The 18,506-nt window shown below is 54.9% G+C and overlaps 1 protein-coding gene across 12 annotated transcripts in view; it reads right to left on the reverse strand.

Annotated features, from left to right (window-relative positions):
- CACNA2D2 (calcium voltage-gated channel auxiliary subunit alpha2delta 2) overlaps positions 1 to 9,476 on the reverse strand; it is a 117,212-nt gene extending 107,736 nt beyond the window's left edge. For all 12 annotated transcript variants that reach the window (XM_040445462.1, XM_040445460.1, XM_040445459.1 and 9 more), the window contains exon 1: positions 9,392 to 9,476. In XM_040445462.1, the coding sequence (XP_040301396.1) occupies positions 9,392 to 9,472 (81 nt within the window). In that variant the 5' untranslated portion in view covers positions 9,473 to 9,476. The remainder of the gene's footprint in view (positions 1 to 9,391) is intronic.
- Between the last annotated feature and the right edge of the window lie 9,030 nt (positions 9,477 to 18,506).

Consider the following 18,506-nt stretch of genomic DNA (forward strand, 5'->3'; position numbering starts at 1 on the left):
GATGCAAAAGCAGAAGGGAGTGGGGACACCAGACATCACTGGCCTCAGCCCCAACCTGGAGGGCTTCCTGAGGGAGGGAGCTGTGGGTTGGGTTTAAAACTGGGGTCAGACCCAGAGGGGATGGGGTAAGTGAGGAGAGTGGCAAGTGGACTAGAGAGAGAATCTAGGATGTCTAGTGGGAACGGGGCAGGCACAGCAATGGCTGGGTGGCCCAAAGGCTCACTGCTCCCCCTGCCCAGGCCACACACCTTGGCCAGGCCTTTAAGTCACTCTGGGAACAGCCCATCATCTCCCACCCCAGCCTGATATCTGGGTGCCAACACATCTTGCAGCTGGCTCTTCTCTTGAGCCCTTTTTCACGGCCCCCACACCCTCCATTCCCTCACATAGGGGGACCAAGCCTGGCAGACCCCATGTCAGCCTACCTGTCTGGGGGCATCTGGCACTGAAGGTCTATCTTGATGCAGGGTCTGTTTCCCCATGTGGGGCTGAATGGTTCCCATGGTCCTGTGGGACAGTCAGAGCCCTGGACTTCCCCCTCTCAGTCCTCAGATGCCTGCCACTTTGTTTATCCATCGAGCAGTTACTAGCTAACACCTACCCCATGCCAGCCTGTGGGCACACAGATGCATATCTGTACACTGCAGGCATGTGTGTATATGTGCATCCCATGCGTGTGCAGCCTGCTTCTCCACCCAGACTGTACATCCTCTTAGGTGGGGCCCAGCCCCCGATCCCACACTCTGACCCCAGGATGCTCGAGCCTTAGGGTTCCCTGATTCATAAGAACCCAAGGATGGACAAGGAGGGGTCTGAGGAGTCTGTCTAGGATCTACCCCCTGCCTCCACCCACACATACAAGTAGCCAGCTAGCTGCCCTGCAGAGCCCGGAGAGAGGTATGTGAACCAGGTCCCAGGGCCAGGAGAGAGGTATGTGAAAGACAGGAGGTTTAAGGCTCTATAACCCTCTCCAAACTCTAGATCTTTGCTCACAAGGACTGGAGAGCCATGCTCAGAGAAGGTGGAGGGAGGCCAGGCTGAGCCTGCGTCTCCTGCCTGGTCGTGGTAAATGCTGCTCATGCTGCCCCTGGGGCCGGCTGTGGTTTGTCAGAACCAATTACTTCTCTGCCTCTGCCAAATGCTCGGGGCTCCACAAATCTCAGGCAAGTGTCCCCGTGGCTGCCACCGATCCAGCAATGCATGGGCGTAGAGGAGCAGGGAGGAATGCAGATCGGGTCAGCCATCCCCAGGGGCCCAGCATGGAAACCCATTCGGTTCTCTACCCCCATCCCCCATCTCCCACCCCTGATCATCCACACCAGCTCCTGGCTCTGGACATGCAGCCCCATTGCTCTCCCGAGGTGACTGCAGAGGCCAGCGGGGAGGGAAGCAGATCCTGGCCTCTTCTCAACAATCTGCAAATATGAGCCCCCATCGGAGCTGACCCCCAGCTGTCCTGGCTACAAGGCCAGCATGTCTGGGGACCCCAGGAGAGAGCTAGGGTATTCACCAGAACAGTCTTACTGTGTGTGTGGGACGGGGAGTGAGGGTGTCTTGCATTAGGAAAGTCTAGCAGACAAACATCTTAGACTCCCAAGATGGAAGGATTGTGGGGCATCCACTTCAGGAAAGGAGTATTGTGTAAAGCCATAGGTTCTCAACCAAAACTTCCAGACAGAGGCACTCTGTCTGCCTGGTGAGGTTCTGACCATGCCTCTGAGATCGTCTCTTCTTTAAGCTGAGGGACCTCATGCCTGGCTGGCTCAGCTGGAGAAGCATGCAACTGGAGTTGTGGGTTTGAGCCCCGTGCTGGCTGTAGAGATGACTTAATTAAGTTTAAAAAATAAAAATAAAAAAATAAACTGAGGGGCCCTGATCAGAGAATCTTCCACACATCCCTGGAGCTGAGGATCAAGAACCCATGATCCTCAGCCCTGGCCTTGGCCACACCATTTCCTGACCCACCACCCTATCCCCAGTGCCAGTACCTGGGGCTGGCCCAGAGATCAGTGGTTTCCTACCACCTCTACTCTACTGCCAGCCAAGCCCCATGCCCAATCCACCAGGCCTGGAGACAAGCTGCCAACTGGCTGACTGATTTGAGAAACTGACACACAGGCCTCTTCTGGGGTATAGGGGACCTTCCCTTCACTTCTGCAGGCCTCCTCCCTAGGGATGCCTCTGCAGCTGCCTCCCTAGGTGCCTGGCCCATGAAACCACTCACCCTTCCCTGGCCCATAGGCCCTGTTTCTTCAAGCCCTGGTGGCTTTTGTGCCTCTCCCTGTAAGGTTCCCAAAAGATGTCATGGTCAGCCAGTGCTAAAGACTGAATATTTGTGTTGCCCCCAAATCCATATGTTGCAACCTAATCCCAACATGATGGTATCTGGAGGTGGGCTCTATGGGAAGTGATTAGGTCATAAGGGCAGAGCCCTTGTAAATGGGATTAATGTCCTTATTACAGACCCCAGAAAGATCCTTCACCCTTCCACCATGTGAGGACATGGCAAGAAGAGAGCCGTCTACGAACCATGAAGTCTACGAACCATGAAGTGGGCCTTCACCAGACACCAAATCTGTTGACACCTTGATATTGGAATTTCAGCCTCCAGAACCATTAAAAATACATTCTGTTGTTTATAAGCCACCCGTCTATGGTATTCTGCTATAGCAGCTAGAACAGACTCGCAGCAGGGAGGAGAAAACAGATTTCCAAATTCCTGGGCTGAGACAAGCAAAGGGGACACCTTGGGCGTCTGAACTTCCCCAAACTGTGACCAATTCCTAGAAGGGGAAGCATCTGATAGATGGGGGGGGGCGCATAAAGGTACCCCACATTTGCAGGACTCTATTTGCAGCCTTTCCTTGTCCCTGGTCCCTTAAGATCCTCTCATCTCCCATGAGAATAGAGGCACTCAGGTTCCTATTTCACGAATCGGGGAAGCAAGATTTAGAGGGGCAGGACAACAGGCCCCGGGTCCCTCAGTGTGAGAAGACACAGCCCCACCATTCCTGCCCTCTCCAGTCTTTCCACCACCACCCACCACGGGGTTGCTGCCCATGGCACAGGTTCCATGTTCAAGCTCCAGTTCTGCCACTTACCAGCTGCAGGACCTCAGGCAGGTCTCACCTTAGGAATGCACAACTCTCTTCTCCAGATCTGAGCTGGTCCCTATCCTCTGGAACTGACCTCAGTTGTGGCCCCACAGTGACCTCTTGACACAAGCTGGAAGCTGATGGTCACTCTCCCATGCCTGTACCACCAGCCATGGGCCTGCTGATCCCACCCAGAGAGGCCTCTCCCATAGACCTGTCCCCACCACACCCACGACCTCCACAGGCACCTGGGCAGCAGCTCCTCACTAAGACTGTGCCAGAACTCCAGAAGCCTCCTAGCAGGGCTCCCTGCTCCAGCCTCCCCCTCTAAGACTCCAGGAGCAAGAGGCTCTGAATTGGCCACGGAGGCAACCACCGACTCAGGCCCTTCTGGGGGCCTTTCTGTCACAGCATCCTCCACCTGCTGTGAGGTCTTTCTGACCTAACATCCTCACACTGTGTGGGGAGTAGGAAGAGGAGAGGCCTGGGAGAAGACAGGGGCTGAGAAGGGTACTGGCCCAGCCTTAGCAGTCCTGGAGGAGCCCTTGGGGTTGGGGAGGCTCTAGCAGCTGGTCCCCATGGAAGGGATGGCCAACTATAAGCCAGGGCCCCTGGGCAAAGTGTCTCAGGGCAGCCCTTCCCCCACTGACCTCCCTGCACCCCTTCTCTGATGGGAGGGTGTGTGGAAGGGGTGCCGGAGACCCAAGCCAGTCAGCTGGCCCTCAGGCAGGAGTTCCTGCCACAGATTAAACGGCTTTTGAAAAGCTTCAAAAATGGAATTTTCTCCTGTAGGCGACAAAGGAGTGTGTGGGGGGAGGGGGCAGGCAGGAGGATACACAGGCTCCCTCTCTCACCACACAGTACTCAGAAGAGAGCATCCCAGACCTTAAGTGGGGGGAGGGGCAGAAGAGGCACCACCCCCCCAGGACAGGCCTGGAAGGAAAAGAAGTGGGGAGCCTGCGCTGGTGAGACAGAGAGGGGGTCCAGGCAGGCTTCGGCCAGGCTTCCATGCATCTGCCTCTGTGTATCCAATTATGCTCAAGTGGCAGCCTCACCATGTTTCAGACGCCCTCCCAGGAGCCCCTCCTCAGCCCCATGCATCCCCGCTGGGTGCCGAGCAAGAGGACCATATGGAGGGAATAATAAGACAATTAACTTTCCATTAAAGAATAATATATGTGGGTTTTTAGGGAGGCGAGCGGCAGCAATCCCTACCCAGCGGCATATTTCACACTCGCGCCCCCCCCACCTCCACCCGGACGCACCCCACATCCTGATCATCTTCACCAGGAGAGAGGAGGGCTCCATTGGGACTCACTAGGAGGTGGCTGGAGGACGGGTGTCGGCTTTGTGAGGAGCAAGAGCAGAGCCCCTAGGACTGAGGCTTCTGGAAGCCTTGAGGAGAGGTTATGATGAGCCTGGGTGGGGCTCTCTCACCACCCCTCACTTGACTCTGACCTGTGCTGGTCCCCAAGATGAGGGAAGGGGTTGGGGGTAGGGGTCCGCCTGGCCAAGGAGCTGCAGGCCTGACTCTCGGGGCACATGTGAACCACGGTGCTCTGACAGAAAGACCAACTACGGGGTCTGGGGGTCACAATCACTTGAGTTCCCCTTTCCTGACCCTCCAGGGGCTGTTCTGTTCCCTGACACCTCCCCCTACCCCAGCTTCCTTCTTTCTCTTCTGCCTCAGCTCCCTCTGGGGCTCTGAGCTTCCCTGGCACTTTTGGACAGTGCTAACCCCACCTGAATGCCCAGAAGCCCAGAGAGGACCCTCCCCAGTGGAGGCCAACAACAGCCTTGGCCAGCGCCCCCAAACCAGTATGTGAGTATGCATGAGTTTCAGGAATTGGTGGTACCAGTCAGTGGGGAGAGTTGGAGAAACAGCAGGAGGCGTGTCTCAAAGGCACCTAAGAAGGGGCCCTGTTTCCACTTTGCTGAGCCCCTCAGGAAAGGCACTCTTGATGTGGCCAGACTTTGGTCCTTGCCAGGAGCCAGCTCCAGATGTGGCACTGCGCAAATATTAATTACACATTCCCAGGGAGCAGTGAGCAGACGGGGTACAGGGATGGCCAGGGGCAGACAAGATGGGCTGGGACTGTGGCACCGTCACTGGTTCAAAATGCCATTCCTGGCTACCCAGAGAAGTGAGGACACATGGATGCCATTGGTCTGAATCACCATGACAGTCCAGAGAAGCACAGCAGTGGGGAGGGGAGCAGGAGATTTGGTTAGGGATCTGAGTCCCAGGGTCCTATTTTCTGTGGATGTAGCTCCATGGCTTAGGGGAGGGGCTGCCTCAGGGTAGCTCCTCCAGGCAGGCCCCAGGCCTGCACTTCTAGCTTGGTGCTTCTCCCCATCCCCACTACTACTTAAGATTGGCCTGTCAGGGCTCCAGAATGGGACTGGCTAGAGAAGACTGTCACTCAGGACCTTGATTTCCCCATTTATATGAAAGGACTACAGGAGTAATTAGCAGCATGCAGCTAGGCTGAGGCCATCATGGAACTGCAGCAGCCAGGGATGTTGACAGGGCTCTAAGCCATTTCTGCCCCAATCAGGAGGTGAGGCAGGAGGGGTTGATGTGGAATGAGAAAGGCCCCGATGGGTCTAGACTTGACTTGACACTTCTCAGAGGATGGCCTGTGGACCCCAGGCATGATCATCCCAGGTCTCAGTTCCCAGCCCAGCTCTGGTCAGGAAGCCCTCCCTCACCCCAGAGAGAGGATCTTCTTACTTCCTTCTTTAGAAACTCTGCAAAGAAGGTGTCTCACCCAGGTCAGAAACCCATCTCAGGATGACACACACCTGATGAGCCACTGATGCTTCCTCATGTCTGACTACAATCTCTCCAGCTTTGCTTTCCCACAAGGTCCCCAGAGTTGTTCCCCTTCTACCTGGACACCCAGTCAAAAGTCAGTAGGTCCCTGGCTACACCCATCAGAGTGACCTGGTCTTCAAAGTGGGGAGACCAGCCATCTCCACATCCTCCCCCCATGCACCCCCAGGCACCTGATGAATTATTCATCCTAATCAGCCTCATTATGTAAATGAGTTCAGAGCCCAAGCATATGCTCTCTGCTCTTCCCTGCACCCCCCCCCCCCACCTCGCCCCAGAGGATGGGGACAATATGGTGGTGATGGGGGAGGGCAGAGTAGGAGCTTGGGAGACCATCATCAGCCTCCAGGGGTTCTGGGGGGGGCAGAGTATACAGTCCACACTTTCGTGGCCTGTTCACATCAGGAGTAGGCCAGGGCTTGGGGGGAGGTGGGGCTGGGGTACCCAGGGCGGGCATGGCTTAGGAGTGTCTGGCTAAGCATGGGGGTGGGAATGACATGTGAGAACCAGGCCACAGCAGGAGCTCCCACTGTGTGCTGGACCTGGGCTTAGACGAGGAAACATGATGCGGTCTTCACAGAGCCCCCACATCCCACCTAGGTGTGCCATGGCTTCTAACCTGTAAGTGGGCCGCAGTCTGCACCTAGCCATGCCCCCACGATGTTGTGATGAGGTCAGGAGGAAGAAAGTGCCAAGTCAAGGAAAATGCTCCCAAATGCCACTGTCTGCAGTTTCTGGACTCTTGCAGCTGCCAGCTCTTGCAGCGCCCAGCTTCTGGGAGTGGGGCAGCCATGCAGCAGAAGGCCAAGGGGGCCCAGATGCCAGGACACCCTGGCTATAGGGTGTTTGGGGGTAGCACGGAATCAGCTCAGGGAGACCTGGGGAGGCCACTGGGGAATGAGGCTGTCAGCTTGGCAGAGCTGGTGCCAGGATCCCCGGGAGTGTCTGCAGTTGGGTCAGGGCTCTGCTGCAAGCATCCTCCTGACCCATCGGAGCTGGGCATAGGCTGGGTACACGGGCCCTCTCACGTGCATTTGAAGGAGAGCCATGGTGACTCAGTCAGATTTGGGATGGGCTGTAGGGGGTGGGGAGGCTGGCTGCCTCCTGCTCCCGTGGGATTGTCCTTTTCCTCTAGAATTCTTCACCTGCTTCCCTGCCGCCCACCTCGCCAGTGTCCAGTGCCAAGAAGCAGGCCCAGAGCTGTCAGCAGGAAGTAAGAGGCTGAGGTAGCAGTGAGAAAAAACTGGAGCAGGACAGAGAGCCGCTGGAGAGCTGGCACCCGTCGGTAGGGAGAGGGATGCCAGGAGGAGCCAGCCAGGAATACCAGGTCAGCACTCCTCTGCCTGCGGCCAGGCAGTCCACAGCTACACCAAGCATGGCCCCTGCTCTAGCCCAGCTCCTCACTTCCCCAGGTTCATCCTGCCCACCCTTCCAAGAGGTGCAACCAGAGGGGGAGCAGCACCCTGGAACAGGAGTCAGGAGTCCCATCCCAAGTCTCAGGTCTGCCACAGCTGGCTGCCTGACTTTGGTTATGGCTGGCCAGGTGGGGGTGGGGCAAGATGTGCTCGTTGACGAAAGTGTCTGGAATCACTCAATTCCCATCAGAAAGGAAATGATCAACACATCCTAGGAATGAAAATGATCAGTAAGGGGAATTCATATTTCTAGAAAAGGGGGTGTATCTGTGTCAACCTATCCACTGCTATTCTCACCACCTTGTCCTCTAACCAGACTTCCCAGCTATGCCATGGACCAAGAATGAGAGTCAGAGAGGGTCCAGGACTTTCCCAGGAGCACACAGTAGGGTGCTGAGCTAGGCTTCTATCTCTGGTTCTCACCAGCCAGGGAGCTCAATGGTTTAGACAGAACCAAATTGCATGCATGAAATGTGTGCATTATTTTCTCACTGGCAAACTATCAGGGTCTGAGTTGTCCATGACTATAAAATAAATAATGTCCTCACACTGAGAATTCGAAGCGTGGAAGGTTCTTGACCGGAGGTGCATAGTTAACTCCTTATGTGGGGTACATCTTATGTTACAGTACAAAACTTGGAAAGGCACTTTGCACACATTCTAGGGAACTATCATTTCTTCATTAACCTACAAGGCTACACTTGGCAGTGCCCACTTAGAACCTAGTTAGTGCCGGATGCTATGCCTGAGCATAAATTCACTTCTGTTCTGGAACAGCTTTTCCTACAGTGCCTTCTCTAGAAAGCTCTGCTGGCCTCCAAGTACGGCTGAGTCACTGAGAGTTCACAGGAAGAGTGGGATGGGGGTTACTGCAATTCAATCCCAGCAATCAGGGCTGGGAGGTTCAGAGAGGTTGGGCCACTACGGGGAGGACACCCAGCAAATTGGGGGCTGAGATCTTCAGACCTGGACTCTCTCTCCTTGTCATGCTACCACCTTGTTAGCCACCCCTGATCGGCCCATTTGTGCCAGAGGTCCTACATCCACAGCCAGTGTCAACATACTCACTGCCGCCCCTATTTCCTGAGTGCCTGCTATAAGCCAAGCAGGGGGAAAGGACCAAGGACAAAACCCCATGGTAGCTTCCCCATAGAGGTGACACCTGCTGATCCCAGTCCTGACCAAGAGGGATGACACAAACAGAGGCATATCTAATCACTGGGTCAAGACCTGGACTCTTGGCTAAACCAACTACAGTAACTCTGTTTACTCTGCTGTTCCCGGGACAACCATCGGCAGAAGAACCCTGTTAATCCCCTGCTCGGTTCTGGTCAGGCGTCCTGGCCCAAGCCTCTAGCAACGAGCTCCCAAAGTCCCACAGGTCCCTGGGAGTCCCCCCAAGCACTCCAAGAGCTCAGCTCTCAGAGCTTCTGCATCTCCACACAAAGAGCCACGGCTCAGGAACCTGACAGCGACACATTTTGCAGCCTTCTGGGGGTGACGGATGGCCTGCTCTTCACATCACTATTTCAAACATTAACATAATCTCCGAGGATGAATGTGGTCGCTGGCGCCTAATCAATCACCCCTCCTGCCCTGATCCCTCAACTTGCCAAGCACAGGCTTTCAACCCATCTCCTGCTACAGCGCCTTGAGCAGCCAGCACTGCTCTCCACTGTTGTTTGGCCTGGCCACCCCACTCATTGCATGGACAGTCCTCAGCCTCCATGCACAACTGCATCCTGAACACTCCAGGGCCTGCCCTCCTGCCTCAGGTGCTGCGTCAAACACAGACCTCACCCACCTGAAAACCCGAAAGCCCAACACCCCAACATCGGAGCTCACTGGATACTGTTCAGTACTGGGAAGAGCAGGCCAAGACCTGGAGGAGCCACTGATTTTCTAGTTATTTCCCTACCTGCCCCCACGGGCCCAGCAGTGTCCCACCATGCCAAACCTTCCTCACTCCTTATTTCTGAAGTCCTTCTCCCACTCCCACTCAGAAAAGGGTCTCTGAGCAGAAAGCAAAGGGTACCAGGGCTTACCTCACGGAGCTGCTGGACGCCCCCAAAAATCCGCATCACACCATCGATCTCTTGCTCCAGGCGCCGGGCCCAGTGCTGCATCCTGTGTGCATAGAGGAGAAAGGTGTCAGGAGGGCCCCCCCTCACAGTGCTGGGACAGCCCAGCACCGAGTGACCTGGGGCATAACCAGTAGTAGCCACTCCTTCAGAAGTCAATTTTCACTAGAGGAGAAACAAAGGCTAGGAAGCAGAATGAGCCTATGATTCCTTTTGAAGACTAGACCTGGTGGCCCAGGCTCTCCTCACGTACTGTTGGACAGCCGGGGAGGAGAGCAGATTGTAGTTTAAATGCACTGAGGGAGTCCAGCAGCTCCAAGAAGCCTGCAGGGAGACTATTTTTCACTGTGAAGAGCTAGCCCTTGATGTGGATGCTCTGAACAGGGGGACTCTGGACACCAGGGAAGAGGGGGACATGAGTGAGCCACGCGGAGGCTGGGATCTCAGAGTCTCCTGTCCCCAAGGCTGGGTGGGGCCTGAGGAAGGGGAGGGAACAGGAGTCACTGCTGTCACCACCAAGTCATTGTGTAGCTGGGGGCAGATCCCTGCCTGCCCCCCTCCCAGCCCCCTGTAGGCCTCAACTGAGAAGGATATGGAGAACCTGGGGCGGTGACAGCCCTCACCTTTCCAGCACCCGGGGAAACAGATGCTATCTGAAGCTCATACATACACACCCTGCATGAACTGGCCACCCACAGGTCCAGTTCAGACTGTCCCACCCCTTTCTGGAGGCCTGGCACCTCCAGAGTCTTTCACCTAAGCCACCTGCCTGAGCAGGTCTCCTTCACACTGGAGTTACTGTGAACTCATACTACCCCATCCGTGTCTCAGTTTCCTCCTCTAGAAATTGGGAATCATTTAGGGCCACCTCGCAGGGTATGAGAAGGACATGAAAGCAGGTGGTGCAGGGTGTTACACAGGAATATTTGTGAATGGACAGGATGGACAGATGGCCACACAGCTCAGTATTCTCAGCCCACATGCATGAACAGGAATGGCATCTGGGGAGAGGCTTGGCCCAGGTTCTAACCTGTGACCCTTCCTTCAGGCAATACGAGATCAGGTGAGCAAAGTCATAGCGGTCCTTGACAAAAGCCAGCCAGAGAGATGTTCTCCACACTTCCAAAGGTGTTCTCTGCTGTGACACAGGCCTCTGCACTAATGCATCTGAAAAGGCATCTCAACTTCCTCAACCCACCAGATGCAGAACAAGGCCATTCCAGGGAGGGCTCATAGGAGGGTTACCACAGAGATTTAAATACACCACAGGTTAAGCACAGTCCACAGGGCAAGATACGAGTTGGGTGATACCAGCCCCCCAGCTTCTGGAGGAGGGACCCAGAAGCCATAGGATCCAGGAGGTTGTGTCTGGCCCTGGGTCTGCTACCTCCCTTACACTCCCCAGTGCCACTCAGGGCCAGGACTCTGCTAGCTCCCTGGGTCAGAAGAGCTTAAGCCGCCACCCCAGCCCCCTGCCCCACATCCATCTTCAGGCCTGTGGCTGGGGGGCTGGGCCTGTGCCATTGTGTGTGCCCGGGTCGGTTGGCATGGGAACTTGGAGCAGGAGGCGGGCGGATCACTAATTGCAATTTGCCAAGCTGAATGTCAGGACCATGATGGAAAAAAAAAAATCAACATCAAAAGAAACAGGTATTAGCTTCAGCTTGTTGCTGGCTGAGCCACAGCCTGATGCCCACCTCCACTCCCCACCATGGGGAAAAAACTAACCCCACGCCCAGGAGGAGGCCAGGCTGCAGACCAGGCTACAAAGGGCAATCAGGCATCAGCTGCTAGCCAGGAGGAGGGCAAAGCCCAGCAGAGAATGGAGAGCTCGCTTGGCCCCTGCGCCTGTGTACCAGGTGCTGATTGTTTGGCCCTGGCTGTGGATGGACAGTGGGGCAGGTGGCTGTTTTGTGCTCCTGAGACGGAGCCCCAGGGGGGCTAATGTTGAGATGGGTTGCTGCACAGTCCTGTGTCCAGCTAGGTACAAAAATGGGTGAGGTCAAGGAGCTGCTCTCCAAAGGGAACCATTAGCTCTGCCCTGGCCCTGACCTCAGCCATTCACTGGTCTAGGGGACGAATGCCAATCATAATCCTTCCTGGGACTAATATGTACAAGGGCACCCATTATGCACATGGAATGGTGCCGGCATGCCACCTGCTCTCTCGCTTCAGTCCTCACAAAGAAGCAAACGTTATCATCCCCAATTTACAGATGAGGAAACTGAGACACAGGGGCTTTTTGTGACTAGCCCAAGATCACCCACCCAAGAAGTGAACACAGAAGTTGATGCACGCATATGCTAGAGTCACCAAGGGCCAAGAGTGTGCACTTCCTCCCAGCTCTGCATTCAGGACTGTCACTTCGAGAACTTGAAATTGGCCATAGTGGGAATATTTATACTGCAGAAATCAGTAAATGCCACAAATCACAGTTTTTCCCCCTGGAAAGTGACTTGTAAACATTTACTAGCACACCACTGATTCGGCCCCAGGCTGTTGACTCTTTCCTACTGTATCTATAGGTCTCTCATTCTAGGATCTCACAGATAAGTAAAAGAAAATTAATTGGAAGAACAGACACGGATGCCAAGTTTTTATTTTGTTCAGACAACACATTATTATTACAATCACCATCATTTCATCTAAAAAGACTATTTCAACACTAAAAGAATTTAGAAGAGCCAAATCTCAGGATAAAGTCGAATTCCTCCCAAGACACACACACTCTTTTCTTCCCTTCCTCCCTCCCACTCTCTCATTCACACTCATACACGCGCACACACACACACTCATGCTCACAGGCACATACAATCTTCCCACTTCCACTCCCAGACTAAACAGCTCTAGACTCTGCTGTAGGCCACAGGGACTGGTCCACCCATGACACATCAGGACACACACATCCTCCTGGGATCTAGGGGTGGCTCTAGCCCTTGGTCTGGCACCCTGGGCCTGACGGACAGACCCCAGGCCCCAGCTACATAATGCCAGGGAAAATAAGTTACTCTAATTATTCACCTAAACCAAACCCAATTAGGAAGGCAATATGTATGTCTCAGTATTAAAAAGAACATGATAGGGGCACCTGGGTGGCTCAGTCGGTTAAGCGTCTGACTTTGGCTCAGGTCATGATCTCATGGTCCATGAGTTCGAGTCCCACATTGGGCTCTGTGCTGACAGCTCAGAGCCTGGAGCTTGCTTCGGATTCTGTGTATTCCTCTTGCTCTGTTCCTCCCCCACTCACGCTCTGTCTCTCAAAAATAAATAAATGTTAAAAAAATAAATAAGTAAAATAAAATAGAACATGATAGATAAATCATTTCACTGTCACAGAGAAGAGATTCTGTGGGTTCCAGGGTTTGGCTAGGGTACCAGTGCTGGCTCCAAAGGGTGACAAAAGGGACTAATGAGGCCAGGAGTCAACTATGCACCTATGGAGTTCCTGTCTGAAGGCTGGAGAAACCACCCACCAAGCCAAGGCTAACCTTAGCCAGATACAGTCATACTCTTTCTAGCAGAATGGCATGGGGGATTTGGAAGTATGGGGGATATATCAGGATCCACGGACCTGCTGGGTCAAAGGCAAGCTGACCAAATCTTGTCTGGGCTCCCTTTAGCCTGGGTCCAGGTGCCTAGCTCTGCAACGCCTCCCTGGTCAGACAGTGTTGCCCGTGGGTCACCCTCCCAACAGGGTAGGCCCACCTGCTGGCTCCCTACATCCCTGTGATTTTCCATGCTCTTCATTGAGATGACACTGCTTATCTCCAAGTGTCTCTAAGTGCCAAATTAGCAAGACAGGGAGGAGAGAGAGTGTCTGGGAGGAGGCACGTGCAGCCAGGGGCTGCAGCCCTCAGGATGACTGGCATGGGCAGGAGAGGGAGAGGCTGAGGACAGAGCCTTGTATCCCTGTAACCTCCATGTGCCTGAACCCAGGGAGGTGCAGGCACTGGGCCCCCATTCCATAAGCTAAAAAACTGAGGCCCCTGGCAAGGATGGGTGCAGGGCCACATACTTAGAAAGAAGCCAGACCTGTCCTCCTGGCTCCATCAGCTCCCTGACCCCACTCTTCCAGGACAAGGCAGCTTCTGGGCAGCCTCCTGCAGTAGTGGCTGACTGTGTGACCTGGAGGGAGGGGGAGGATTGAGCTCCGTTCAATATTTTTTTTTTTAACGTTTTTTTATTGAGAGACAGAGAGACACAGAGCGTGAGCAGGGGAGGGGCAGAGAGAGGGGGAGACATAGAATCTGAAGTAGGTTCCAGGCTCTGAGCTGTCGGGCTCTGTGGCCCCCCGACACGGGGCTCGAACTCACAAACTGTGAGATCATGACCTGAGCCGAAGTCGGCTGCCCAACCAACTGAGCCACCCAGGTGCCCCTGGATTGAGCTCCCTTCAAATCTCAGCATTCTGGTCTGTAAATAGGGGAGATGACTGGCTGAATAGTGTCAATGGCCAAATCTACGTGGCAGCCTTGATGTCTGGCATACTTACCAGGCACTCCTGGGGGCTAGAAGCCTATCCAATACAGCCCCCGGTGTTTATAAAATCTCCTAGGAATGCCTGCACTTGGGGAGAAGGATGTGGAGGGAGGCAGTGTAGAAAGGATTTCCCTAATGGCTAAGAGAGGCCAGGAGTGGGCAAAGGGCAGAGGTACACTCGTCCCAGGCCTGGCAGGCTGAGGGCAGCCCAGCGGGAAGAAGACCGAGGGGCTGCAGGACGCCAGGCCTTGCTCTTCAGGGCACGCTTCAGAACTGAGAAGAGTAAGTGAAAGAAGAGGCCTTGTCACTATCAGGCAAGGGAGCAAGGTCATCCACATGTATGGTGAGGAGCTGGGGATAAGGACCCCCTTTGGCAGGCAGAACCACCGAGACCCCAGTTAGTACCCGGGGGAGGCCCCGGTCAAACTACAGAGCCCACCCTGGGGGCCTCCAGCTCTGAGCTGCACAGGGTCCCCCAGAGGGGAGGGGCAGGGCAGGGGGAGGGGGTAGGAGAAGCCCAGAGAAGGGGAGAGGGGGAGAGGGATGAGGGGAAAAAAGGAAAGAGCCTATGTGCAGATGCAGCAGCACAGATTAAACTGTTGCCAGTTGTTAATTTTATACGCAAAGTTGTTGATCAGAATGTGATTTAATTGTACAGTATAATCCAGGCTTTTGGAATAAATTATGCAGAAAACTCATCTATAATTAAACAAATCAAAAAACCAGAGACAGGTGACACTGCAGGTTTACCCTCGGAGGGTATGGGTGGGTGTGGGCGGCTGGACCCTGCAGAAGGGCAAGGAGGGAAGGAGGCAGGATTTGTTCCAGAGCAGACAGGAGCAGGTCCAGGGAGGCCAAGGCCTAATAGGGGCCTCCCAATATCTGCCTCTGCGGTGTCGTCCTTACCACTGCTATGGAGGCATTTTGCCATCAAAGCCCAGCTGTAGGCTGCCTCCACCAGGCAGACTGCCTGGATAAAACTGGTTCCACTGGATACCTATGAGCAATCTACTGTCCCCCCACTAGCTCAGCAGAGCAGCCATCATGTTGGGGTTGGAGGTGTGCCAAGTGTGGAATTGTAGGTGAAGCGGAAGGGGCAGATGGCAAAACAGAGGACTAGGCTGGGGCAGGTGAGGGGTGTGGGGGAGCAGGCACAGTGGAGGCCACTTGCTGCTAAGGGCATGTGAACCAAACTTGGCAGTGGTGGCAGCCCACAGGTCTCCTGCTTCTCTCACGACAGGCTGGCCAATTATTCTCCCAGCTCTGGGGGAGGCGATGATTTAAAATAAATTGCTATTTAATTATTCTGATTATATTTCAGCTGGCCTGCCACCTCCCACCTCGGTGCCTTCGCAGTCTTCTGAAGGAGAAGGAAGAAAAGATAGGGCAGGAGAAGGGTAGTAAGAGACAGACAGAGAGATACAGACATGAACAAAGCCCAAGAGAGGTGGGCTAGAGGGACTGTGTCAGGCTGACCCCAGCCCAGGGGAAGATAACTGGTGAGCGGCAAGGGGGCCACTCCCCACCCTGCTCTAGGGGGCCTGTGTTGGTCCCCCAACAGTCACCCAAAGCTCAGAGAACAGCTGTAGCCTCTGCTGAAGCAGAGCACCAGCCATGGCCAGCCCTCCCCTAGATTACAGCCTTGCTGTAAATAGCAGAAAACTCAAGGCTGCACCCCAGGATTGTGGCACCTCCAGAGCCACCTCTACCAGGGAGTCCTCCCTGACCACTCGGGTGAATGTCCCTCTCCACCTAGACTGAGTGCCAGGATCCAGCCCTGGCTCTTCTGAAGCCTTGAGCCAGATGTGTCCTTTTAGGCCTCAGTTTTCCTATCTGGAAAACGGAGATAAAGCTTACCACGTGTCTATTCTTAGGACCCAAAGCAGAGGCAGGTGGACACCAGGGTCCCGTGGAAGGAATGTCAGCAATGATGACTGCCCCACACACTCATGTGCACAGACCCACAATCCAATCTTCTTCCGCAGACCTGCAGCTCACTAAGCATGGGATTGCTGTGCCTCTTCCTTAGACTGAGGCCTCCAGATGGGCTGCAGCCCCTCCCTGCACTGCTCTAGAGACCTTGACAGAGGCGTAATCCCTGGGAAGGGCAGGGCCTCCCGTGATCAGAGAAAACTTCCCTTTGCCTACTCAAGAGAGAAGATGCTTGAGCCTCAAAGGCCTTTTTCAGGGCTCAAAGCCAGTGTAAAACCCCTGACCCTGATTCAATCGCAGCCTCCCAAGGATGGCAGAGGGGAAAAGTCTAGCCAAGGTCATTCGCTCCTGAGAGAACAACTGTGCCCAGCTACTCCTGGCCAAGGACGTGACAGCGCCTACAGATGTGGAGGCCAGTCAGCACGGGGTGAGTGGGGAGCATGCTGGACCAGCTGATTCATGGTGGAATGAGGCTCCCCAGCTAGCCACCACCCCTTCAATAGGTAAACTGAGGCAAAGGACTCAAAGAAACTGGCCCATCTTCAACTGATTTGTGATTCAGCTAAACAAACCCCTATAGTATGGGCAACATAGCACCTGACCCCCTATGCCATCCCCATCCCACCATCCCCAAGCACACAGGGACAAAGGCAGCCCACTTATCACAAGTGATTCTCAGAGACCCGGGGGAGCTGGGGAGGGGCTGGTGCTGCCAAAGCTCGAATTAGTCCAAATCCATCGGCCTCGACTATGTGTATCTTGGGACCCTGCCCAAATACTGCTCCTTAATGAGGTTATTAATTACGGGCTGTCCCTTCCCTATCTTTCCTGGGGAAAAAGCTTTTCCTTCTAGTTGGCTCTCAGCTAGAAGGCAGCGAGACTGTGCCTCCCTCCCTCACACTAACAGTGAACAATCAGCCAGCTTTAATTAGGGCGCTGGGTCCAGCCCAGTATTTACTCCTAACAGCCTGAGTGGGGGGAGGGCAGGAGAAGACCTGGAGCCAGAGAGCAGCATGGCCCCGGGCTGGGAGCGCCAGGCAGCCCACTTGGCCCAGAGAGGGATGGAGAGTGTCCAGACTCACACAGCAAATGGTCACAGACCTCGGCCTCATTCCCCACCATCAGTGCAGGATTAAGGCATACAGGGGCAGCAGCAGTCAGGAAGGACCCATAGACGATGTAGGCCTCAGCCAGGGTTGTTCTGGCTGAGAAGGGGAAAGAGGTTCCCCAGCAGTGGTTAGGAAAGCATGGAGGGTCACCTGAGCCTGACTTCAGTTTCTGCCACGGTTAGCTCTGTGACCTTGGTAACATCCTTTCATCTCTCTGGGAGTGAGGTGGTTGTCACACCCACAGTCACGGGGTTCCTGAGCAGGACCCTGCTCACCATACCTGGTCTGGAGTTTTCCAGCAGTAGGGAGAAGAGCCTAAGGGGGACGGCTCCAGCCTCCATGAGAGCAGCCCTTGCAGTAAGTACCTAGAGAGTGGCTGGGGAAGGCACCAAGGGGCAGGGAAGGCACGGGGACCCAGGCCAGAGTTCATGTTGGAGGGCCTTGGTGATGGCCTGGGTGGGAAGGAGGAGCTCTGAGGCCGTCTTCCCCCCAGCCCCTGTCATATAACAAGCCCTGCTCTGTGGCCCACATCTAGCCCTGTGCTTCGTCTCTCCAGATCTCCGTTTGTGTCTCTTTGCCCAAGGAGGAGCGGTCTGAGGCCTCCACAGGCCATCTGGAGACTCATTTCCCAAGGGCTCTAATTGGGGTCTTCCTTCCTGGGGCCTGTGCCTGTGAGTCAGGCATCACAGCGGTGACAGGCCAGGGCTCTCACTGCACTGCCTCGATTCATCTTCAAGTCAGTCGTTCAACCCTACTCCCCAGAGGGGGAAACTGAGGCACAGAGCAACTGAGTGATGTGCCCAAGGTCACATAGCTAACGAATGCCAGTCAGGATGACACACACCTCTCCTCAGGACCCCAGTTCTCAAATGTCCAGCTGCTGGTGTCCCATGGCTACCTGGATGTCTAACAGGCCTTTCAAACTGAATGGATCCAAAACCGATTCCCCGACCTCCCTCTGGATCCTCACTCTCCCTTCTCTCCCTCACCACCTACTTCCCTTGACTCAGCTGATGGCAGCTCCCTCTGTTCAGGCCCAAAGCCTCAGGGTGACCTGGAATCTGCTTTCAGTCTATCAGCAAGTCCTGTTCACCACACCTGTACAAGTGTCCAAATCTGCCCGCTGCCTACCACCTCCCTGGCCCACAGCCTGCCCCGGGTTGACACCATCTCTCCCTAGGACACATATAGTCGTCAGCTCACCGGTCTTCAGCTTCTGCCCTCACTCTCACCTTTCCTGGTCCGTTCACCTCCATGCACAGCCTGTTGGAATTATGTCCTTCCTCTCTCAACACTATGCTGCAGCTCTATGCCATCACAGGAGGGCAAAGTCTGTCCAGCGGCCGTCCACCCAGTGGTATCCTTGCCCTGGCTCCTCAGGCCACACTGGCCTCCTCACTGGGGCTTGAATAGACTCCTGTACTCTGTGCACAGGCCTTTGCACATGCTGTTCCCCCTGCCTCGATCGGTCCTTCCTCAGAAGTCCAGGGGGCCCCTCTCTCACTGCCTTCAGGTCTCTGCACACACATCAACTGCTTGGTGAAGTCCACTTTCACACT

The sequence above is a fragment of the Herpailurus yagouaroundi genome, unplaced genomic scaffold (genome assembly GCF_014898765.1).
Source record: "Herpailurus yagouaroundi ecotype Mexico unplaced genomic scaffold, PumYag 193, whole genome shotgun sequence".
Lineage (NCBI taxonomy): Eukaryota > Metazoa > Chordata > Mammalia > Carnivora > Felidae > Herpailurus > Herpailurus yagouaroundi.